This window comes from Balaenoptera musculus, chromosome 15, assembly GCF_009873245.2.
Source record: "Balaenoptera musculus isolate JJ_BM4_2016_0621 chromosome 15, mBalMus1.pri.v3, whole genome shotgun sequence".
NCBI lineage: Eukaryota > Metazoa > Chordata > Mammalia > Artiodactyla > Balaenopteridae > Balaenoptera > Balaenoptera musculus.
Genome location: NC_045799.1, coordinates 42,720,099 through 42,745,717, shown reverse-complemented (window position 1 = coordinate 42,745,717; position 25,619 = coordinate 42,720,099). Strand labels below are relative to the sequence as shown.

At 41.0% G+C, this 25,619-nt stretch overlaps 1 protein-coding gene and 1 non-coding gene across 5 annotated transcripts in view; both read left to right on the top strand.

The window, feature by feature from the left end:
* Window positions 1-25,619, top strand: part of KIF16B (kinesin family member 16B) — a 289,942-nt gene that overhangs the window by 233,136 nt on the left and 31,187 nt on the right. For 3 of the 4 annotated variants that reach the window (XM_036827060.1, XM_036827058.1, XM_036827057.1), the window contains one exon: window positions 17,313-17,396. The exons of the other annotated variant lie outside the window; for it this stretch is intronic. In XM_036827060.1, the coding sequence (XP_036682955.1) occupies window positions 17,313-17,396 (84 nt within the window). The remainder of the gene's footprint in view (window positions 1-17,312; window positions 17,397-25,619) is intronic. 4 annotated transcript variants of the gene reach the window in all.
* On the top strand, window positions 12,533-12,639 carry LOC118882135. Its single transcript, XR_005016688.1, has one exon. It is a non-coding gene; the product is annotated as a U6 spliceosomal RNA (small nuclear RNA).

The following is a 25,619-nucleotide window of genomic DNA, read 5'->3' as shown; positions in this document are numbered from 1 at the left end:
ATTCCTCAAAAGCTGGAGTGGCTGAAATTTACAACCACAAACCTGTAGAGTGTGGGTGTTTCAAATGCTGGCAGTTGTCAGGTAGGTGCATCTACTGGCAAAAGACAGGTTAAAGCTGATTTGACCATATAGATTTGCCGTATAGAATTTTTCTCTCTCATCTTTAAAAACTGGATACTGGTTAGGTAGCCAAGTATTACAGGAGTAAAGAAAATGCCTAGTAAATGAGGAACGACAATAAAGTGCACTTTTATTAGGTGGTAACAGAAGTCAGATGTTTTCCTTTCATTAGTAAAGATTCCATACTTTATTACTGTTGTTGTTCTCGATTGTTCTCAGTTTCCCTTCAGTGATTTATAATCCAGCTTTAGCTGCTTAATTGTTGTAAAATCATAAAAGATAGGCAAGACTTTTTATTGCTCACTTTAATTTCTTTTCTGTATTAGAGCTGCCATTATTTATATACAAAGGAACAACGATGCCATATATCAAAACCTATGCTGTCTGTTGCCGTCAAGACCACCTGGCTAACCTAAAAAGTGAACTTGGCTAAGAGAAAAAGACTTTTAATAAAAACAAACTTTTCCATTACATTTAATTTGTCTCCTTGATGGCAACAGACTGGCCGACCTATCTTATTCTGATGTAATAAACATTGAAGTCAGGATTTGAGCGTGGTGACTCTTAGAAGAAATCAGGCTGTGTCAGTTCACTGGGAATCAGAAAGGGAAAAGCCAGCTTGTAGATGAAAATTTCACTCTGAGATCATTAAGATCATTAAGAAATATTATAAAGCAACAGAGAATGCTGACTGTATTTCTAATATATATACATATACATATAGCTAGCCAACTTGATGAATAAATGGATACTCAATGCTTTTATTTTCCCAAAACTGAGATTCACAAATAATTCCATAAACTGGCTATGCTAGTTCTATAAGGAGCCACTGTCTTTTCTTACTCCATTGATAATTCTTCATATAGAGCTATTGTTCAGCCTGAAAGTTATGGGCTTGTTTCTCGAACATGCAAAATAAAGTTGATCACTTGGATTTTTAGACTCCACAGGCAGCAAAGAAGGGCAAGACAGATTTCATTGGAAATCAGTGTGCCTCAAAATTACCGATTTCATTTTTTTAATGGCTTTTGTTTCAGTCCTTTTGTCTTTAGAATATGTTTTCTTTACTGAATTGCAGAATAAGCTTGTCATTATTTCTCTTAGGCCAAAGAAATGTGCTATTTTAATTCTCACTTGTTTCCTGTGTTTTACTCAGCATAATCAAATTTCATAATTACACAAAGTAAGCCCATAGGGCTGTTGTTCAGTTTTCTTCCAGTGCTCTCTAGGCCTATCATGTCTCTTACAAATATCCAATCTATTTGACCTCAGTCATCATTGTTAACTTTAATGTACAGTTTTACCATAAGAGCTCAATTGTCTTTGCATCATTTCCCACTCCTGCTGTAAGGATAATGGTTATAGCAGGAAGTGGTATAGTTTTACGGGTTTTCTCATGAATACTGCATTCCCGTTTGTTTCTGCCCTTTTTCTATTCTACAACCTTTGAAAAGTAACGTTTCATTATTATATTGGGCTCTATTTTCCCTGTACATGTTTCCCTTACTTCAAATAAGAAAGCTGTGAAGATTTTATGGGAAGAAAGGTACACTCCTCAAAAGCAATATAGCCAAGTTAATAGGTAAAATATCTCCATGGTATCTACAGTGCTACTTGTAGCTCAGCATAGAGAGATTTTAATCATCAGTACCTGAGATATAGAATTTCAGAGCTGGAAACAAATATCTCAGTTCAACTCCTTCATTTTTAACAGATGATGAAACTAAGAACTAGAGATATTATACAACCAGCTCTTTGCTGAGCTGAGACTTGAAATCTGATTGCCCCAAATCACAGGTTATTAAAAGAAAAAGCCATATGGTGTTAATTTAACTGTTCCATTAAATACGTAAAAAAAATAATCACTTTTTATTGTTTCTATACAAATGATGCATGCTCATTTATAAAAGTTTCACATAATATAAGAAACAACAGATTACTCAAAATCATTCTCTAAATATAATTAAATTACCATTTAATGAACATTATTTTAAGTACTTAAATGAATAGGCACAGATAACAGGATGGATATGTAGATTGATACAAAGAAATTAAAATGAGACAAAAAAGAATAGGAAGAAAGAATGAAATAACTTTATAACATTGGGTTCAAACTAGATGTGCTATTTTTAATTACAAACATTAAATTTAATTGTACTTGAATTTAACAGAAGTGAAAGAAAATCAAGTAAAACTGAAGAAATTGATGAAATTCAAATCAAATTTTTCTCTACCACGACCTCTAAAATATATGTGACTTTAAGAACAAAGATTATAAAAAACACTAAAACAGTAGTTGCTAGATTTCATGTGGTGTGTTTCCATTTTATAAGTTATCAGTGTGGTTTTGCTCTTATAAATGATCAATTGAGATGGGCAGGTTCAAGATGGTGGAGTAGAAGGACATGCACTCACTGCCTCTTGTGAGAGCACCGGAATCACAGCTAACTGCTGAACAGTCATCGACATGAAGACATTGGAACTCACCAAAAAAGATACCCCACATCCAAAGACAAAGGAGAAGCTGCAATGAGATGGTAGGAGGGGCTAAATCACGATGAAATGAAATTCCATAACTGCTGGGTGGGTGACTCACCAACTGGAGAACAGTTATACCACAGAAGTCCACCCACTGGAGTGAGGGTTATGAGCCCCAAATCAGGCTTCCCAACCTGGGGGGGGTCTGGCAACAGGAGGAGGAATTCCCAGAGAATCAGACTTTGAAGGCTAGCGGGATTTGCAGAGGTGGGGGGTGGCTGGGGCTCACTGTGGGGACAAGGACACTGGCAGCAGAAATTCTGGGAAGTACTCCTTGGCGTGAGCCCTCCTGGAGTCCGCAATTAGCCCCACCAAAGAGGCTGTCGCCTCCAGTGCTGAGTCACCTCATGTCAAACAACCAACAGGGAGGGAACTCAGCCCCACCCATCAGCAGACAAGCAGATTAAAGTTTTACTGAGCTCTGCCCACCACCAGTCCCTCCCAGCAGGAAGCTTGGACAAGCCTCTTAGATAGCCTCATCCACCAGAGGGCAGACAGCAGAAGCAAGAAGAACTACAATCCTGCAGCCTGTGGAACAAAAACCACATTCACAGAAAGATAGACAAGATGAAAAGGCAGAGGGCTATGTACCAGATGAAGGAACAAGATAAAACCCCAGAAAAACAACTAAATGAAGTGGAGATAGGCAACCTTCCAGAAAAAGAATTCAGAATAATGACAGTGAAAATGATCCAGGACCTCGGAAAAAGAATGGAGGCAAAGATGGAGAGGATGCAAGAAATGTTTAACAAAGACCTAGAAGAATTAAAGAACAAACAGAGATGAACAATACAATAACTGAAATGAAAACTACACTAGAAGGAATCAATAGCAGAATAACTGAGGCAGAAGAACAGGTAAGTGACCTAGAAGACAGAATGGTGGAATTCACTGCCGTGGAACAGAATAAAGAAAAAAGAGTGAAAAGAATTGACGACAGCCTAAGAGACCTCTGGGACAACATTAAACGCAACAACATTTGCATTATAGGGGTCCCAGAAGAGGAAGAGAGAGAGAGAACCCAAGAAAATATTTGAAGAGATTATAGTCGAAAACTTCCCTAACATGGGAAAGGAAATAGCCACCCAAGTCCAGGAAGTGCAGAGCTTCCCAGGCAGGATAAACCCAAGGAGAAACACGCGGAGACACATAGTAATCAAACTGACAAAAATTAAAGACAAAGGAAAATTATTAAAAGGAACAAGGGAAAAACGACAAATAACATACAAAGGAACTCCCATAAGGTTAACAGCTGATTTCTCAGCAGAAATGCTACAAGCCAGAAGGGAGTGGCATGATATATTTAAAGTGATGAAAGGGAAGAACCTACAACCAACATTACTCTACCCGGCACGGATCTCATTCAGATTCAATGGAGAAATCAAAATTTTTACAGACAAGCAAAAGCTAAGAGAATTCAGCACCACCAAACCAGCTCTGCAACAAACGCTAAAAGAACTTCTCTAAGTGGGAAGCACAAGAGAAGAAAAGGACCTGTAAAAACAAACCCAAAACAATTAAGAAAATGGTAATAGGAACATACATATTGATAATCACCTTAAACGTGAATGGATTAAATGCTCCCACCAAAAGACACAGGCTTGCTGAATGGATACAAAAACAAGACCCATGTATATGCTGTCTACAAGAGACCCACTTCAGACCTAGGGACACATACAGACTGAAAGTGAGGGGATGGAGAAAGATATTCCATGGAAATGGAAATCAAAAGAAACCTGGAGTAGCAATACTCATATCAGAAAAAATAGACTTTAAAATAAAGAATGTTACGAGAGACAAGGAAGAACACTACATAATGATCAAGGGATCAGTCCAAGAAGATATAACAATTATATATGCACCCAACATAGGAGCACCTCAGTACATAAGGCAAGTGCTAACAGCTAAAAGAGGAAATCAACAGTAACACAATAATAGTGGGGGACTTTAACACCTCACTTACACCAATGGACAGATCATCCAGACAGAAAATTAATAAGGAAACACAAGCTTTAAATGACACATTAGACCAGATAGATTTAATATTTATAGGACATTCCATCCGAAAACAGCAGATTACACTTTCTTCTCAAATGCACACGGAACATTCTCCAGGATAGATCACATCTTGGGTCACAAATCAAGCCTAGGTAAATTTAACAAAATTGAAGTCATATGAAGCATCTTTTTTGACCACAACACTATGAGATTAGAAATCAGTGACAGGGAAAAAAACCCATAAAAAACACAAACACGTGGAGGCTAAACAATACGTTACTAAATAACCAAGAGATCACCAAAGAAATCAAAGAGGAAATCAGGAAATACCTAGAGACAAATGACAACGAAACATGACGATCCAAAACCTATGGGATGCAGCAAAAGCAGTTCTAAGAGGGAAGTTTATAGCAAGATAATCCTACCTCAAGAAAGAAAAATCTCAAATAAACAATCTAACCATGCACCTAGAGGAACTAGAGAAAGAAGAACAAACAAACCCAAAGGTAGTAGAAGGAAAGAAATCATAAAGGTCAGAAGAGAAATAAATGAAATAGAAAGAAAAAAAACAGTAGCAAAGATCAATAAAACTAAAAGCTGGTTCTTTGAGAAGATCAACAAATATGATAAACCTTTAGCCAGAGTCATCAAGAAAAAGAGGGAGGGGACTCAAATTAACAAAATTAGAAATGAAAAAGAAAAAGTTACAGCAGACACCACAGAAATACAAAGCATCCTAAGAGACTACTACAAGCAACTCTATGCCAATAAAATGGACAACGTGGAAGAAATGGACAAATTCTTAGAAAGGTATAACCTTCCAGGACTGAACCAGGAAGAAATAGAAAATATGAACAGACCAATCACAAGTAATGAAATTGAAACTGTGATTAAAAATCTTCCAACAAACAAAAGTCCAGGACCAGATGGCTTCACAGGTGCATTCTATCAAACATTTAGAGAAGAACTAACACCCATCCTTCTCAAACTCTTCCAAAATATTGCAGAGGAAAGAACACTCCCAAACTCATTCTATGAGGCCACCATCACCCTGATACCAAAACCAGAGAAAGATACTACAAAAAAAGGAATTACCAATATCACTGATGAATATAGATGCAAAAATCCTCAACAAAATTCTAGCAAACAGAATCCAACAATACATTAAGTGGATCATACACCATGATCAAGTGGGATTTATCCCAGAGATTCAAGGATTCTTCAATATACTCAAATCAATCAGTGTGATACACCATATTAACAAATTGAAGAATAAAAACCATATGATCATCTCAATGGATGCAGAAAAAGCTTTTGACAAAATTCAACACCCATTTATGATAAAAACTCTCCAGAAAGTGGGCACAGAGGGAACCTACCTCAACATAATAAAGTCCATATATGACAAACCTACAGCAAACATTGTCAATGGTGAAAAACTGAAAGCATTTCCTCTAAGATCAGGAACATGACAAGGATGTCCACTCTCGCCATTCTTATTCAACATAGTTTTGGAAGTCCTAGCCATGGCAATTAGAGAAGAAAAAGAAATGAAAGGAATACAAATTGGAAAGGAAGAAGTAAAACTGTCACTGTTTGCAGTTGACATGATACTATACATAGAGAATCCTAAAGATGCCACCAGAAAACTACTAGAGCTAATCAATGAATTTGGTAAAGTTGCAGGATACAAAATTAATGCACAGAAATCTCTTGCATTCCTATACACTAACAATGAAAGCTCAGAAAGAGAAATTAAGGAAACAATCCCATTAACCACTGCAACAAAAAGAATAAAATACCTAGGAATAAATCTACCTAAGGAGGTAAAAGACCTGTAGTCAGAAAACTATAAGATACTGATGAAAGAAATCGAAGATGACACAAACAGATGGAGAGATATGCCATGTTCTTGAATTGAAAGAATCACTATTGTGAAAATAACTTTACTACTCAAAATAATCTACAGATTCAATGCAATTCCTATCAGATTACCAATGGCATTTTTTACAGAACTAGAACAAAAAATTTTTAAATATGTATGGAGACCCAAAAGAAAGACCCCGAATAGCCAAAGCAATCTTGAGGGAAAAAAACGGAGCTGGAGGAATCAGACTCCCTGACTTCAGACTCTACTGCAAAGCTACAGTAATCAAGACAGTGTGGTACTAGCACAAAAACAGAAATATACATCAGTGGAACAGGAGAGAAAGCCCAGAGGTAAACCCACGCACCTGTGGTCAACTAATGTATGACAAAGGAGGCAAGGATATACAATGGAGAAAAGACAGTCTTTTCAATAAATGGTGCTGGGAAAACTGGAGAGCTACATGTAAAAGAATGAAATTAGAACACTCCCTAACACCATACACAAAAATAAACCCAAAACATATTAAAGACCTAAATATAAGACCGGACACCATGGAACTCTTAGACGGAAACATAGGAAGAACACTCTGACATAAGTCACAGCAGGATCTTTTTTGACTCTTTCCTAGAGTATTGGAAATAAAAACAAAACAAACAAATGGGACTTAATGAAACTTAGAAGCTTTTATGCAGCAAAGGAAACTATAAACAAGATGAAAAGACAACTCTCAGAATGGGAAAAAATATTTGCAAACAAATCAACGGACAAAGGATTAATCTCCAAAATATATAAACAGCTCATGAAGCTCAATATTAAAAAAATGAACACCTCAATCCAAAAATGGGTAGAAGACTTAAATAGACATTTCTCCAAAGAATACATACAGATGGCCAAGAAGCATATGAAAAGCTGCTCAGCATCACTAATCATTAGAGAAAAGCAAATCAAAACTACAATGAGGTATCACCTCACACCAGTCAGAACGCGCATCATCAGAAAATCCACAAACAACAAATGCTGGAGAGGGTGTGGAGAAAAGGTACCTTCTTGCACTGTTGGTGGGAATGTAAATTGATACAGCCACTATGGAGAACAGTACGCAAGTTCATTAGAAAACTAAAAATTGAATTACCTTATGCCCCAGCAGCCCCACTATTGGGCATATACCCAGAGAAAGCCATAATTCAAAAAGACACATGCACCCCAATGTTCATTGCAGCACTATTTACAATAGCCACGTCATAGAAGCAACCTAAATGCCCATCGACAGATGAATGGATAAAGAAGATGTGGTACATATATACAATGTAATATTACTCAGCCATAAAGAGGAACCAAATTGGGTCATTTGTAGAGACATGGATGGACCTAGAGACTGTCATAGAAAGTGAAGTAAGTCAGAAAGAGAAAAACAAATATCGTATGTTAACACATATATGTGCAATCTAGAAAAATGGTGCAGATGAACTGGTTTGCAGGGCAGAAATTGAGACACAGATGTAGAGAACAAACATATTAACCGAACGGTTAAAGTCGGGGGTGGGGTGGTGGTGGGATGAATCTGGAGATTGGGATTGACATATATACACTAATATGTATAAAATAGATAACTAATAAGAACCTGTATAAAAAAATTAAATTAAATTAAAGAAATGATCCATGGACTCATAACAAAGATAAGATTATCACATTTTATTTACTCCCACCTACCCAATTTTAAAAATTATATTTTATAAAGTCAAGATATATCACATTGTTTTATACATAAATTATGCATAATTCTGTCCTAGTTGTGGGTTTAAGTAGAGGTGGTATTTACAGTGGTTTCTTTGTTCCTGAGATCGTTGTATTGTGCTGTCTCTTGGTTGGATATTTTTGGTCGTCCGGTACGTTTTTGAAAGGTTCACCTTGATGTGTTTTACCTGAGTTCTTATGTGCTTGAGAACGTCTGCCTGTGGACTGCACACTTTAAAGACATTTCTCTGTTACTTGTAAACCTCTTGGGTCATGTTTTCTTTCCCTTAGCATTTTTCATTTTGCCTTGTTATTTTCTCTGCTCTATATGCCACAGGCTAACCTGTGTTTTTATTGTCTTCATGCTACTTTTGTTTCTTCTACTGGGACTTTCTACTACTGTTTTTGTTTCTCTTGTCTCTTTCTTGAGTTCTTGCTCACTTTTTTTTTTTTTTTTTTTTTCAAGCAGGTAGACAGTGGGGAAGGAGGGGGCAGGGGTACAGGGTGTGGAGGCACTGGATTTTCTTTTTTTCAATCAGCTTTTTTCATTTTAGAATAGTCTCAGACTGTTTTTTGCCTTTTAGCATGCATTGTAATTTTTGTTGAAAGCTGGACATGGTGTGTCATGTGAATGGAGCTGAGGTAGATGGGCCTTTAGCGTGCAGTTTTATATTTATCTGGCTACCATATAGGCTACGATTGCCCTGGCTGTGGTGTCAGAGTCCCTTTGGCTGTGACAGTTTCTCAGACTTTCCTTGTATTTAATGACCTTGATATTGTGAGGAATGATGGTCAAGTATTTTAGAGAATGTTCCCAATTGGGATATGCCTGTTTTTCTCATGATTAGACATTTGGGTTTTGGGGAGAAAAACCACAGAGGTAGAGTGTCATTATCATCACATCATATGAAGGACACACACACACCATCAGTGTGACTTATCACTGTTGAGATTGACCTTGATCTCCTGGCTGAGGTTTCTCCCCTGTGAGGTTCCTTGGTTCCCCCCTTTCTATACTGTTCTCTTTGGAAGGAAAGCACTGCACGCAGCACACATTCTGCAGAGCCCATGTTTTAGGGGTGGAGAGAGATGCCCCCACTTCCTGGAAGGTGAAGTGTCTACATTAGTTACTTGGAATTCTTCTGAATGGGTGGCTTGTTTCTTCTTCCCCATTTATTTATTTACTTGTTTATTTCATCATATTTTGGTTTTTAAGCCAATACCTTTTTAAAAATTTTGTTTTTCACGTTTTTCCAACTTAGGCCGTATGCAGCAGCTCTTTGCGTCGGCACCTGTGTCCCTGTGACACACTCCCATCATTGTGCTTTTGGTTTTAAATACATCTTCCATCTCTTTTTTTTAATTTTTAAAAAATTTTTTATTTATTTTATTTATTTATTTTTGGCTGCATTGGGTCTTCGTTGCTGTGCGCGGGCTTCCTCTAGTTGCAGGGAGCGGGGGGCTACTCTTTGTTGCAGTGAGTGGGCTTCTCATTGCGGTGGCTTCTCTTGTTGCGGAGCACAGACTGTAGGTGCACGGGCTTCAGTAGTTGTGGCTCGTGGGCTCTAAAGCGCAGACTCAGTAGTTGTGGTGCATGGGCTTAGTTGCTCTGCGGCATGTGGGATCTTCCTGGACCAGGGCTCGAACCTGTGTCCCCTGCGTTGGCAGGCGGATTCTTAACCACTGCGCCACCAGGGAAGCCCCAACGTGCTTTTGCGTTTGAGCACTTCCTTGATCTCTGGCACTACAAGATGCTTCGGGCTCATCTTACGTGGTCCCCATCCCAGTCCTGGAATCAGCCATTTCTCCATGAGCTGGCTCACTTTTCTGCCCTTTTCCCCCCACTGTAGTCTCTTCTTTCAACCTGTGTATCGCTTCCTGCTTTTGGTTCTTTTTTATGGGTGTTTGTGGTTCCTTAAGACTGGGGATAATTTCTTGCCTGAGTTCTTCTTGTCTTCAGTCAGTCCTTCTTGTGCATCTTCTTTATCTGCCTTTTGCTTCTCTTTTATTCAGTATCTCCTCACTTACCCTTTTTATTCATAGTTCAGTTTCAGTTCCTTCTAATTATTTCTCATCTTAAGTGAAATGGACTAATTTTAGGGGAAAACACCAGTGAATCATGGGGACAAGGAAGGGACAGACCCTGGGGAGGGGGAGGCAGCAAGCTACACACACCTAAACCTTTGCCTGGAATTTTTCTGAATTTTTTTCCACCAGTTTTTCCGTTCGCATCGAGACACATCTTATTTTCTGGTGTTCGTGGGGGCAGTGGGGTCACTGTCTGTGGCAGTAAAGCCAGGTGCCTGCCTCTGGCCTGTTTTCTTTCCCAGCACCTTGAGCAGCTCTGGGTTCTCCCCGCACAGGCCCCTACTGCCCTCCTCTTTGCTGCGGGTTCCCCCCACTTTCTCCTTGTCCCCAGCTTTAGTCTTTAACATCAGCGTCATGCAATACCTGGGGGTTTGGATGCTGACCCTGGTGGACGGTTTGTGGCCTGTGGCCTGGAGAGGAGGACGGGGAGGCTGAGCTCCCTGGGGCTGCTGGCCTGTGTGTGGGCTGCAGTGGTTTCCTACTTTGGCGTCAGAGTCTTTACTTTTTTTTTTTTAATTTTTATTGGAGTATAGTTGATTTACAATGTTGTGTTAGTTTCAGGGATTGACAGGGAACTCTGCTTTTCATCTCTTGTCGTTTTTGGCGCTTCTGAAGGTGTGAAGGGATGCAAATAAAGGCTTTACTCCACTGTCTTTAACCAGAGCTGTTCCATCAAGTGTTATGGTTTGTAGAAAGATTATTTCCATGGTAATCACATTTTTTTAACATGAGACTTTATCCGTGAAAGTTATAAGGGGGAAATGATGGGTTTTGCTCTTTATGAAAATGAAATCTTTTTACTTTTTCATGGAATGGTGAACTTGAGACTTTATGATGTCACTTCTTGCCAAAATGACCTGTATATTCAATACAATCCCAATAAAAATCCCAACATAACTCTTCTGGTAGAAACTAGCAAGCTGATTCTGACAGAAAATGAAATCTTTTAAAAAGAAAGAAAATTATTTTTTCCTCATTACTGAATCCCAAGTATCTTGATCATTTTTATATAAATCAGAAATATTTATCTGAGTTCCTTTAGAATTGAGTAGTTGTGAGGAATATAGATCTTCAGGAACTTTAATTTTTAGAAATGTAGGGCACTGTATTTCCTTTGTCAGAGGTTACAAAGGAAATCAAAGAGGAATCTCTCCTCCACCCACAGATGCCGTTTACTGTTCCTGACAGCATTTCTCATGGAAATCAGATCTCGACCATCTGCTAGATTCAAAAATGAAGCGAAAAAAATGAAAAAAATTTAACTATAAAGAACTTGAGAAGAAATGTAAATGTACAAATTACATCATTGATTTTATTTTCAATTTGCTGTTTAACATAAGCCAAACAAACAAATAAACAATAGATGTCAGTGTATGTAGGACATGAGAGGAAAAGTCAGGGACAATCACCCCCTCTCTGAGCCTCTCTTGTATTCTTAATTTGTTGGAAACATTACTTTTCAGACAGCAGCGCTTTCTGAAAAATAGAAGAGATCTCTTCCTTTTTTTGGCTCTCCAGGCACATTATTTGTCCTGACCAGTGGCTCTTTCTATCTTGGTAAATTGTACATTTTTAAAAACATGTGGACAGTTTAAATAATTCACAATCCAGAAATGAAACCCACAGAGGATTGCTTTTGCTGTTCTGTTTCAAAATAAATGAGGTGGTCACTTTGTACCTGGGGAGAGAAAAAGTTCAGGCCTCTCTTCTACCCCAGATCTCTAAACCCTTCTAAGGATTTATATAATAGTAAAGATACAAAGGATTATAAGGATTTTATAGTAAGAATGAAGCAGCAGTTCCTGCCCTCTTTTCTCTAATCCAAGTAAAGACTATGATGGTCTTTTTTTTTTTTTTTTTTTTAAAAGATGGGCTGTTGTTGAGAGTGGCAACCTAATCCCTTCTGTGTCAACAACTATTGGCCCCTAAATGGCTTCCGTGCCACCTGTACTGTTACTGTTTCCCCAACTCCTTGGCTATTTTAGTGTTGCATTTTTTAAATATGAGATATTTCTAGTTCTGTTTTATTTTTGAGTGCTTGAAGAAAAATATTCTTTTGAAAGAATATTGGTTTAGATGTAGCCAATCAACAATCCCTCAACTGAGAATATTTACCCTTGGCAGGTAAAAGCAGCTGGGAATGTATCTTCGGCCTAGTGGTCATTTAAAAATGTCAGAAGTTTTGTGCTTGCTTCGGCAGCACATATACTAAAATTAGAACGATACAGAGAAGATTAGCATGGCCCCTGTGCAAGGATGATACGCAAATTCGTGAAGCGTTCCATATTTTTAAAATGGGCAGAAGACCTAAATAGACATTTTTCCAAAGAAGATATACAGATTGCCAACAAACACATGAAAGGATGCTCAACTAATCATTAGAGAAATGCAAATCAAAACTACAATGAGGTATCACCTCACACCAATCAGAATGGCCATCATCAAAAAATCTACAAACAATAAATGCTGGAGAGGGTGTGGAGAAAAGGGAACCCTCTTGCACTGTTGGTGGGAATGTAAATTGATACAGCCACTATGGAGAACAGTATGGAGGTTCCTTAAAAAACTGAAAATAGAACTACCATACGACCCGGCAATCCCACTACTGGGCATATACCCTGAGAAAACCATAATTCAAAAAGAGTCATGTACCACAATGTTCATTGCAGCTCTATTTACAATAGCCAGGACATGGAAGCAACCTAAGTGTCCATCGACAGATGAATGGATAAAGAAGATATGGCACATATATACAATGGAATATTACTCAGCCATAAAAAGAAATGAAATTGAGTTATTTGTAGTGAGGTGGATGGACTTAGAGACTGTCATACAGAGTGAAGTAAGTCAGAAAGAGAAAAATAAATACCGTATGCTAACACATATATATTGAATCTAAAAAAAAAAAAATGGTTCTGATGAACCTAGGGGCAGGAGAGGAATAAAGATGCAGATGTAGAGAATGGACTTGAGGACACGGGGAGGGGGAAGGGTAAGCTGGGACGAAGTGAGAGAGTGGCATGGACATATATACACTACCAAATGTAAAATAGATAGCTAGTGGGAAGCAGCTGCATAGCACAGGGAGATCAGCTCGGTGCTTTGTGACCACATAGAGGGGTGGGATAGGGAGGGTGGGAGGGAGACGCAAGAGGGAGGGGATATGGGGATATGTGTATATGTATAGCTGATTCACTTTGTTATACAGCAGAAACTAACACACCATTGTAAAGCAATTATACTCCAATAAAGATGTTAAAAAAAAATGTCGGAAGTTTTATAAGGGGTTTAACCTTATGGAATTGCTGATATTCAACCATTTTTAACTTCAAAACTGGCAATTTCATCTCAGTCAACCTAAGAGCTTACAGATAGTGAAGCCTAAACAGCACTGTCACGATTCTCTAAAAAGGAGAAATGGAGGTAGTTTCCATTCTGTCAGAGGGAAGAGGTTGGAAAGCTGTTTCTGATGTAAATATAATTATTTTAATGGAGGCAATACTTTTTTTGGATACCTTGCCTCACGCCCTTACCTTTCTACTTCAGTTTGTTCACGTCCCAGCCCCATCAAAAGGACATGGACCCCGTTGCGTGCATTTATCATGAATCACGTGGGAACTTCTGCTCCCGTTCCTTCTCTCCCTCCCTCCAACACTTCACCTCCATCCTTCTTATGTTTTATTTTGTGAGGAGTCAGTTGACAGGAGCTAATAATCCCAGGACGGACTTCCCGGGACCCTGCCTCCAGACCATCCCGTTCCTGTTATCCCCACGGTGGTCACTGACCCCTGTCACTTTCCTGTTCCCTAGTTGGTGCAGGTCCTCCGTGAGGTTTGTTGACAGCTCTTGGTGGGCCTGTTGACTACCGCTAGCAGCTGTCCATCATTTTTCTGGTTAATACACACTGGGAGGGGTTACTGTCTTTTATTTGGGTCCTAGGTTCTCAAGGACTTCAGAAGGGTCTTCCATACTCCGTGGACGCACTTTACAGCCTTGTTATGAAAACCTAGAGTCAGTCCTGGTTCCTCGTCTTGACTCAGCCACCCCATGACTTGGAACCATTCTGAGTCACTGACCTCTGACCCTGTGTTTCTTTATCTCTGAAGTTAAATTGTTGAATATTATAGTCCTATGATTATGTGCCTCAGTGCCACTTAAGGTTGCCCTTTTCTTCCTAAAAATCTGTATTATAGATAATTTATACACAATTATTTCACAGGGTGGATCGTCGTAGCACAAGATACTAACCTCCATCCCAGGATGGAGTACATACTACCATTGCCTACAAGGAAATTTAAATGCTTGCTTCCCACCTGGTTCAGCTGCCAGAGGCCCTTTCAGTGCACCAGTTCTGAGCGAGCATGCAAGTATGACTGTAAATTTCCCCCGACAGAAACCATCTCACCTCATCAGCCACACAAGAAAATGACAAAACAACCAACTGTGAAAGCACGCTTGCCAAGCTTTCAGCATCACTGCATTTGGTGGGGGAACACATTTGTACAAGATGAAATCGAGGCTGGACGAAGCCCAAAAGACACGTTCTGGGTACCTGTCTTCTCTCACCTGCAACATACGGGACGTGTGTTCGTGCCAGTGAAGTCAGGGTTCCAGAAAACCCTTTGCTCCTTGAAGCCACATGACCATTCCAGGGATGGAGAGAGGGAACCAGGCATGTGGCATGCTGCTTTCTTAGTAATTACCAGATCTCTAGTAAATAATAAGAGTAGCTAAGGCCCGTTCGGCATTGCTTCACTAATTCTTCACAGATAACCGGTAATGTTTACTACCATTGCCTGTGGTTTTTTTTTCAGCAGAGAATACTCAGGCTCAGAGAAACAAAGTAGTTAGCTAGTTAGTGGTCAAGATTCAAACTAGGTCTGTCTTACTTCAGTGCCCATGGTCTTTCACTTCACCTTGAACTGATTTTAAAGTTGCCTGTAAACAACCAAATTGGAACATTGGTGAGAGAAGGAGAAAGAGGTCCCACACCCCACGCACTCCAAGGTTTGGGGTAGAAAGAGCACTTGAGTTTGAAAGGAGCAAACCTCTGACTTCCACTAACTTTGAAAAAGGGCTCTAAAGTCATCAAAGACACCTCGAAGAGAGGGAAAAGGAAGAATAACTCTTAGTAAGAAAAAGGCATATACCAATAAAAAATGGCCAAAAGAGTTGAGCAGACACTTCCTCAAAATGAGTAACCAGATGGTCAATGAGCATGTGACAAGATGCTCGACATCATGGCTCATTAGAAAAATGCAAATCTGAACCACAGTAGAAATCACAGCATACCCACCAGCATTGCCAAGATGAAAAAAAGACCACAGCACCAGGTGTTGGTGAGGATCTGAAGCCACTGGGTCTCTCAGTCACTGCTGGTGGGAGTGTTGGTAGTAAAACTGCTTTGGGAAACCATTTGATAACTTCAGGTGCAGCTGAACACTTGCATTCCATATGACCTAGCATTTTCACCCCTCAGACTCTGGCCAGCAGGAATCCCTACATATGTTTATAGGAAACGTATGGAAAACCTATAGGAAAATGTTCAAAACGGCACAATGCCTAAGGGCCAGAAACTGGAAACTAGCCAAAAGCCCAATAACCAGAGACTGAACAGACCAGTGGTGGAATGGTCACATGGTGGGATACTGTTCAGCCACAGGAATGAGCAAACAGTTGCTGCACATGGCAACATGGGTGGACCTCGCACACATGAGGCAGAGCGATGACGGTGGACACAAAAGGGTTCGTGCCGTATGATGAAGCTCAAAAATGGGAAGAACTAAAGCATGCTGTTAGAAGTCAGGCCAGCGCCAGCCTTTTATAGGGCAGGAGGGGAGTGCCAGGGGTTCCTGGGCGGCTGGGGGTGTTCTCTTTTGATCTGGGAGGTGGTTACAGTGTGTTGAGATGTAGAAAATTCACCAATTGTTCACTTAGGATATGTGCATTTTTCTGTATGTATATTCTCCTTTAGTACTAAGTTTTCAAAGTCCTGTACATACAGATGTTAGTTCTTCATTTTTGATTCCCACTGTGGCAATATAAATTTAAATCAGCCAAGGTTTGCATATGTATAAAATAGGAATTTTGTGGCACATTGTGACCTACATTGTGGGAGAAATGTTCTTTTTTTTTTTCTTGATAATGCTTTGTTGGCCTCTCAGTGTGTCTGAACCTGACAGGGTGAGGAAGGAAGGAAATAGTGAATTTCATCAACACCAGCGATTATTGCCGCTCAGCGTTCATTCAACCAAAGCCACACGAGCTGGTCAGGTTTCTGCCAGATTATAGAGCTCTTTCTTGCCTTGGAGTCTATAAGAAAACTTACCTTTTTGTTATGATTTTTATACTTCCAAGAAAAGAAGCATAAGGAAAATACCTATGAAATTCCAAGACCTGGCTACAACAAATTCTAAACCTTTATTCTCTAGGAAACAAGGTGAAAAGATTGAAAGAGATGCCCTCTTTTTACATGGGCTGTCTGCATTTGCAGTAGTAGCTGAGAAAAGGCAATATGGAAAGTTTACAGAACTCTTTTACAAAATGTTCAGGTAGTATGCTTGTTGAGTTTTCGGATTCTCATGTCAACACAAATATAATTGAATTCTAGTATTAGAAGGGGACTAAAAGAAGAACAAACTTGTGTTTTAAAAAATAAAACATGTGAAACACCACCTGGCAAAGAGTCTACTATGTCGTCTGGGACAAAACATTGAGACTCAAGTCTGTCCTTCCTTTGAGGCCCCAGCATCCTGCCTCTTGGGTGACCCTTGTGGAGCCTCGCCTGGTCTGTTCAAGGTCACACGGTTGGTGGCTAGGCAAGGCAGGCCCTACCATCTTTAAACTTCCAGCCTCTTTCTCTCCCCACCCCCCGCCATGATAGAGATTCCAAATAATGGATTAATAATAGCCCAAAGATCACAGGTGTGATATTAATGCATCTCTTATAAAATATGTATTTCAGCTCGCGACTCTTGAATTCCCTCCAAAGAAACTATTTGGAAACAAGGATGAACGTGTGATTGCTGAGAGGCGAAGCCAGTTAGAGGTAACAGAATTAAGCTTTTCTTTCTCTGTGTGCAGAAAATTTGCCATCTGATTGACCAGTGAGAATTCTTCCTCTTAAACACTTAACTCTTGTTCACGGATGGAGAGATGCTGCTTCATTAACACGGGAGGTGGCAGCAGCGGATTGTAAAGTAATGAGATCAGTTTATTTAAAATATAAGTCCTTCCCCCCCCCGCAACAGAGCGTTTTCCTGGGTTTTGAGGAGATACATTTATTCCAAGGGTTAGGAAGCAGGTTGTGGGTGAGAGCTGAATATTCACGTAGACAGATGGTACGCAATGCAGGCTGGGGGTACGAAGCTTGCTGCCAAAAACTTGAATTAATTAACTGAAGATTTGTAGTATTGCATCGTTGTTACTTTTTCAAGGTGGCCTGGAAGCAAAAAGACACATACCTATTTTAGTCATGGTTAGGTTTTGTTGGACTTATTTTAACTTGATCTTCTGAGCCAGCTCCGTGGAGAGCTTTGGTTCAACACAACTGTTGTTTTTCTGACTGCCTCCCTGCTGGCATGTACTGTTGACTGCTCCGTAGAGCTTGTATTGCTTTGCAGGCTAGAGCTGCTTGTTTGGTTGGCATCTGGTGCTACCGAGGCAGAGTGTGCTGAGGCATGGTCGCAGGTGGCCCTCGGGCATGGGCTACCCTCTTGCCACTGTGAGCCACTGAGGCAGGCAGGACAAAATGACAAATGGCTCACTCCAGCCAGCAAGCTTCCTGGGGGCCTCGCAGAGTCCCCTCTGCTACTCCTTTAAGAGGAAGAAAAATAAGACCTATTGCAAATGAAATCAAATAAGAGGAGGCCTGAGACAGCCCTTTCTGAATTGTGAAAGTCTCCATAGAACGGCGGTATTTTTCTCATTCCTGGAGACAGCCAGTTTGAAATGGCTGCCCATGGAGTCCAGTGAATACCAGTGAACCAAGCCTTAGGGAAACATCCAGAGGCTGGAGGTTGCAATGAGAGCAAAAGGGGGGGAGTGGGGACCATGGAGAAATTGAAGACTAGGAGATTGTGGTCCACGAGGGGCATTTTAGAGACTTGAGATCCTCAGTATAGAAGTGCTCTGAGGAAAGAAGAGTTTCAGGGTGTGGCCATGCTTACAGGCCCGTGAGTTAAACTATAGAATTGCACCTTTGAAAAGGTGCTGGAACTATTACGACGGAGGTTTGGGTGGGTCGTTGCAGGGCTCTAAAGATCAGCCTGTGAGGTGGTGTGACCCTGATACCCAACTGAAGAGTCTACATTCAAGGGAAAGGTTATCGTGTTGAGCCTGCTTGACCAAGTTCTCTTAAAGGTTTAATTGTATCATGCAAACAATTTAAAACTCACAGTAGAACTAGTGATGGTTTTCTTTCCCGAACCCTTACCTGCGTCAGTTATCCAGACTTGTCTTTAATGGAAACGTGCAGAACGACAGTGTATAATAACAAGTTTGTAAACTAACAGGAAATAGCTGTTGTCATCCCTGCTTACTCAGGGCTCTAATTAAATGCACATGGTGCCAGCCGTGCCCCACAGATTGGGCGTTTGTGTGCTGTGCGTTTGTGAGCCCTGCTCTTGGGGACTCTTATCTTTCCACTCCAGCTTCCAGAGTCAGAGCAAAGTTCAGGGCACCTTTTTCATTCTTGGTACTTTCAGGTGGGGCCCATGTTTGTTTTTTCAGGATCTCCTGCTTAATCACTTAGCCCTACCGAGCCATCAGCTGTTGACAAACAGAGTTTTATGTCAACATCTCTGCCGATACAAGCATCCCTCCCATTGCCCGTGACTGTGGTTTACCTGTGGCATTAACCCATAAGGAATGGATTCCCCGCACCTTGTGGAAATATAGGGGCTTACATTTTAAATTAAGTGTATTTCATCTAATGTTGACTATTAAATCTCAGAATATTATGTTCTTGTCAAGGGGAGAGTGTAATTCAGCTTCACTTTACTGGAAAGTGAACGTGAGATTCTTGAGTTGATTTCCTGCAACTATTATGATTTTTATTTTCAATCTAACACCAAGAGTCACTGATTTAGTGCATTTTCATGTGAAAATTAACATTTATTGTCCCTGAACTTCCTACTTGATTTAATTCAGTATACATTTATTTAATTCCTGATACATGCTGGGGACAGTGCTAGGTGTTATATAGAATATCAGGGTGAATGAGACACTTCTTGCCTTCAAAGAGCATATGTTTACATTGCTGTATGAAACTCTACCTGGAGGTATAGTTAAATACATAGGCATGTACAGAAAGGTGGATTTCAGTAGGACACATTTGTACCGGCACGCACCAATATACACAGTGTTTGCGCAAAAGGAATTATCTGCTGATTTTTAAAATCCAGAAACACAGCTCTACAAACCTCCTCACGCCAACTGAGCCGCATAGAGCAGTGTTCTAAGCAAGCATCCAGTTGTGTTTCAATCTTCCTTCCTATTAAAATAGCGGCAAGATTTGACCTTGTGTTTGAGTTTATCAACAAAAAGTGTCAAATGTTTTCACGTGAAAGACATAGACACCTACTTTCTAACTTATATAAGGTTAAATCCTATTTATAAAAATGTGAAAATAATTATTGTAAAAATGATGGGTAACAACAGAAATTTCTGCCTGTCATGAGATGTTCTAGAGATTAGTTTTATCGCCGTGGAGAGAGGAGTATTAGTGGTGTGTGTGGTGGTAGCCGTGTGGGGTTGGGGGGTGTAGCACCAGGAAAAGGCAGCAGTGAGTCAGGACGTGGTGATGCGCCGTGGCGAAGTGTACATTTGGCCTCCAGAACTCACTCTTATTGATAAACGTGTATAGGCTCCACCCACAGAGTTAGCAGGACCACTCTAGCTTCTAACCTGGAGCCAGGTTTTCCAGAATCTGGCCTGTTACTGCTTTGCATCTCATGCCCAAATGCTGCCAAGCACTTTTGCTCAACAAGAGCCAGAGTCTCTGGAGGTTTCTAACGTGGGCGGAACCCCCTGTTGCCGCCATCCCGGCCCCGCTGGAACCGTTCAGTGTAAATGTGCACATCGTGGGCAGAGCCTGCTATCGGGCAGCCAGAGGGTTCTGATAGCGGCTCTCCCCGCGTGTGACATGCTGCTCAGCTCCTCCAAGCCCTTCTTGTAACGCGGACGACAGCCCAGCAGAAAAGGCTGTGGAGGTAACAGGAAATGATCCCATCAGTCTCTGTCTGAGGAGTTAAGTGGAGCAGAAGGGTGCTTGTTCCTGTGCTTGACGCCAGATACCATTACCATCAGGTTGAACCTGTCGTTGTCATAGGTCAAAAATGGTGGAATATTGGCAATTCCATAGGCTTTCGCATAGTACTACTGCTGTCTCACATTTACTGGGTGTTTACTAAGTGCCAGGCATGAGTGAAAGGCTTGATATATCATGCCGTTTACTCCTCCAGCCAGCTTTTGAGGTGACTTCTATTATTATCTCCATTTTACAGGTGAGAAGGTTAAGTCTTGGGGAGGATAAAGAAGGTCATGTAGCCAGTGAGTGGCAAAGCCTCAGTCTATACTAGAATGTCTTTCAGGGCAGGCTCCTTCTCTTTTTTTTTTTTAATAGTTTTTTTTTTTTTAATTTATTTATGGCTGTGTTGGGTCTTCGTTTCTGTGCGAGGGCTTTCTCTAGTTGCGGCAAGCGGGGGCCACTCTTCATCGCGGTGCGCGGGCCTCTCACTATCGCGGCCTCTCTTGTTGCGGAGCACAGGCTCCAGACACGCAGGCTCAGTAATTGTGGCTCACGGGCCTAGTTGCTCCACGGCATGTGGGATCTTCCCAGACCAGGGCTCAAACCCGTGTCCCCTGCATTGGCAGGCAGATTCTCAACCACTGCGCCACCAGGGAAGCCCCCAGGCTCCTTCTCTTAATCCTCAGCACACTCTGAGCTTGAGATAGAACTGGGTCTTCTGCACACTTTGTTCTGGAATGTCCTTGAGACTTCACCTCCACTTCTTTTAAGATTCTTGGTACTTTCTTGCTTGTATCCAAAGGTATGTTTATGTCTCAGATCTCCCCTGTTATACTCTTCAGTTACTTGAAGGCAACAGAATCAACGTCTAATTGAATTCTTCATCTCCCATGATATCACACGTGCTTCACATTCACTGTATTATTCACTGAATTCTCAGAAAATCTGCCAATATTAGCCCCAAATAGATGAGTTTTTTGTTTTGGTTTTGTTGATTGATGAGAGGTGCATTTTGGGTCACTCATTTCAGAGAATGTTATCATCTACTTGGAAACATCTCTGCTAATCATCTCAGTAGTCTGTCATTTCAAGGAGTAACTGTAATTAATGAAAACAAGTGAAATCCTCTAAAACAGTAAAGCTTTCAAGAATAAAACCACCACCTTTAGAAGTAAGAACCTGAGAAGTTTCTAGGACGCTTTCTTGAAAGTACTAGAGCAGGCAGCAGCCCAAGACCACTTCTTCCCCATTTTCACCTCACTGGCTAGAGCATTATTAAGATGGATAAAATAGTGTGGAAGCTTAGAGCACGGGCCTGGGGCGCTTCATCCTGGTCTTGAATCCTGGCTTTGCTCCTTTGGAGTTAATGTCACTGTCAGTGTCCTTTATCACTGACAAATGAAGACAAATAATACCACCATATTCCAGGAGTTGACCTGAGGGTTAAATGAGATCATGGACATCACAGGGCCTCTGGTACAGAGGGAAGCACTCCGAAATGTTAGGTGGTACCATGGTGAATGAAAGTGGTGGTGGTGATGAGGACAGCTGGCCACAGTGATGGCGCCTTCCAGCACGTTTCAGATCTGCTTTAAGAGCCCGGGGAGGACAAAAGAACGCCCCCCACCTGCAGTCATGAAGTGTAGCAATGTGAGCACCTCAGTTTGTTACATCTACTTGCAAAATCAATTTCTGAGGGCAAAGACACTAAGATTATGTGACTATTCTTATTCATGGTGATACCTGGAAGATACCAGGAATCTCATGGTGTGACACCAGCCTTTCTTTCACCCTGTAAAATTGTCATCTGAAATGTAGAAATGCTTTCTGATGGCTGAATCACGGTCGAGCTATTGTCCGGTGTGAGAAAGATGAGAGGCCTAGGATCATTATGAAATGAGCACAGTTCCTCTGCGTTTACATAGCTGTTGTTCACAGCCGGTCGGCTCTCTTTGCATGTCTCCCGAGTCGCTGACAGCGAGGCTGCCCACTGTGGCGTCCCCAGCACACCTGATGTACCCCAAGCCTCTGCCTGACAAATGTCAGTGCCTTTCGGCCAGTGACCCCCAGACATACACCTACTTTTTTAACAGTGTGTTAGATTTATTAATTCCCTGCACTAAGAAAGAACAGATACCGTGGGAAGCAGGGGGCATCTCAGCAAGGTGTTACCAAGACCTTATGATAGGACTTGGCCCTGGGTTAGGTGATTCAGGGCAGAGTGCAAGCAAGCGGGGCTTTGCTCTGGGTTGGATGTTGGGCTAATTCTCTGATTGGGTGTCTTAATAATTCTTATCTGGAAGGCAAGAAGAACAGAGTGAGGTTAAAACTAGGATTGATAAAAATGACAGCAGTCATCCTGTTAGCCAGAGGAGGCGGGTATTTGATCATTTTCATGGTTTGTACAGTGTTCATGTTTTTGTGTTCAGACATGATTGTGGAGTGTTTTTTTGGTTTTTGTTTTTCTTTCTGTCTTGCTCGTGGTCATAGAGTAGCCTCGCCTGGTCTTGGTGTCCTTTGGAGCTGTCTGCTCTTCTTGACAGGAGAATACCGAGCTTAGCTGTGAGCACCAGGCCGGCCCTCAGCTGCGTCTCATCACTTTTTCTTACAATAGAGAGATGCCCAGAGCTCACAGGTGTCGTCTTTTCTAACGGGAACCGTGAACTAAATGAGGAGTTGTTTTCAAAATCAAAGTCTTGGTAGTTCCCGTGCCTTACCTGCCTTACAACGTGGGTGTTATAGCGGCTGCCGTAGTGCTACGTCCCCCTGCCCAGCACCGGCTGCCACTTCCCTGCACAGCCCAGCTTTTCTGACTAACAGCAGTGTCTCCTTCTGTTGATACTTCAGTTTTATGCTACTTTCAAACCTTTGATTTCCAACAATAGAATCATTTTGGTTTAGACATTGTATAGGTTGAATCCTTTCAGTTTCACAATAAATTTCAGGAGGTGAAAATCCTTGCATTTTCTCACTCGTTTGGCTACCTGAAAGGTATCTGGCAGTTCTGTGCTTAATTGAACATTCTTTCCATCTACTCTGTGCTGATCTTACAGAACGGATAATGGCGGAACCATTACCAAACGTAGGCAGAGAATGAGAAATACCTCGCAGAACTGTTTCCCTCCTCATTTATGTTTTTATGTATTTTACTTTTTCTGGTTATGTGGTCATTCGTATTAGCAGTGACTGTTTTCTGTGATTTGTTGATCACAGAGCATTTTTGAAGGGGGTTATGTGGCTGTTGCTGTGTGGGAGGAGACTGAGCTGGACTTTGGGGGCTGTTTCATTGTGGTGCTTCGTGAAGTCAGAGGGGCTGAAATTGCTGTGATCTGGGATGAAGATTCAGGAAAGAGATGGGAAACTCCATGTGGTATTGGAATAATGCAGAAGGTTCTAGAGTCAGACCTGCACTTGCAGCCCAGCTCTGTGAGACTACTCCAGTGTCCTGTGACCTTAGTTCCCTCCTTAAACTTTAGTTCCTTACTTGTTAAATGGCAGAAATAATATCTGCTCCATGGAATTGTTAGAATTACATGATGAAGTGTGTATACTGTAAGTAAGTGGTGCCATAAGGGGAAGAAGGAAGTCTGAGAAAGAATGAACTCCAGAGGCAAAGTGCCCATCAAGAAATCATTTTACACAACAGAAGTCCTTCTATATCAATGTAAGTTGGCACTTTATGGTCACATCAGAAGAGTGAGTCCCCATCTGGAGGGAAAATCCCACTTTGGTTTCCATGCAGAGTCTTTGGTTTAATTAAGAAGAAGCCAAAATTGAAACACATGTTTCCAAGGAAAGGATCAACTTCCAAACCCAGATGGAGGCTGGAGGGACAAGGGAAGCGCCCGCCATACTGTCAGTTTTACTCTCTGCCATTTTTCCCCTTCCCCAGGTGGCATCCTTTGTGGGCTGATGGCTAACAACTCAGGGACTCAAAACTCACTGCAAGTGGGAAAACTCTTCTCCATCACTGGGCTCCCAATCTAAAGCTCTAAGCAGGCAGTCAGGGTCTTCATGTCATTACTGACTTGGGATTAAGTCAGCAGAAGCATCTCCGAGGCTGGAGCACCTCCCTCAGCTCAGACGTCCTCTCCTCGGAGAGCCCTGCCCCTTCACTCCCCACCAGATGCCTCTGTGGCTTCTTGGTCAAGTACTTTGCAGTGGTTGGTGGGATTTTTTTGTTTGTCAGTTTGTTTTGTTTTTAAATGCTTTCTATTTTACTAGAAGGTAAGTCCTGTGAGGACAGGGTTTCCAGCTGCCTTGTTCACTTCTGTCTCCTCGGTGCCTAGAACAGTTTCCGGCCCTTAACAGGCCCTCAGTAAGTGTTTGTTGAATGATCAGTTAAAGCTGCACTGAACAGCAAATAGCACATATTTGTTCTGACAAAAAACATTTTCAAAACGAGAGCACATGCTTAAATGGGTTTAAATGCCACTTTGCAGTAGGCCACTGGGCTGGTTACTTACCCATTCTGAGCTTCATCTTTCTCAATGTGAAACAGGGATAAGAAGAGCTAACTTTCAGAGTTGCTGAGGGAATCAAATGAGAGTGGTGTTTAAGAAACACATGTAGAAGACATAAGCCCTAGCCTGTAATACATCCCAAATTGATACAGGATAATGGTTAAAAACATACACTATAGAGTCCAGCAGACCTAATTGTGGATTCTTGCTCTGCTACTTACTGACTGGGTAACCTTGAACAGGTTCTTAACCTCTCTGTGGATCAGTTTTTCTCATCCTTAAAATGGGGATAATAATAGTACCCACTTCAGAGAGTTGTTGTGAAGGTTAAATGAGATAATACATGTAAAATACTTGGATAGGCACTGTAAACAAACATGTTTGTTTATATAGCAAACACTAGAAGTGATCATTCTTCTTTTAAAAATTGCTACATTCCAATCGCTGTGTGGTGACTTACAGCATACTTTTAAAATTAAACAAAGTTCTAATTAATGCAGTAAGATAAGGAAAGGAAATAAAAGGTTATTCTGATTGAGAAGGAAGAAATAAAACTGTC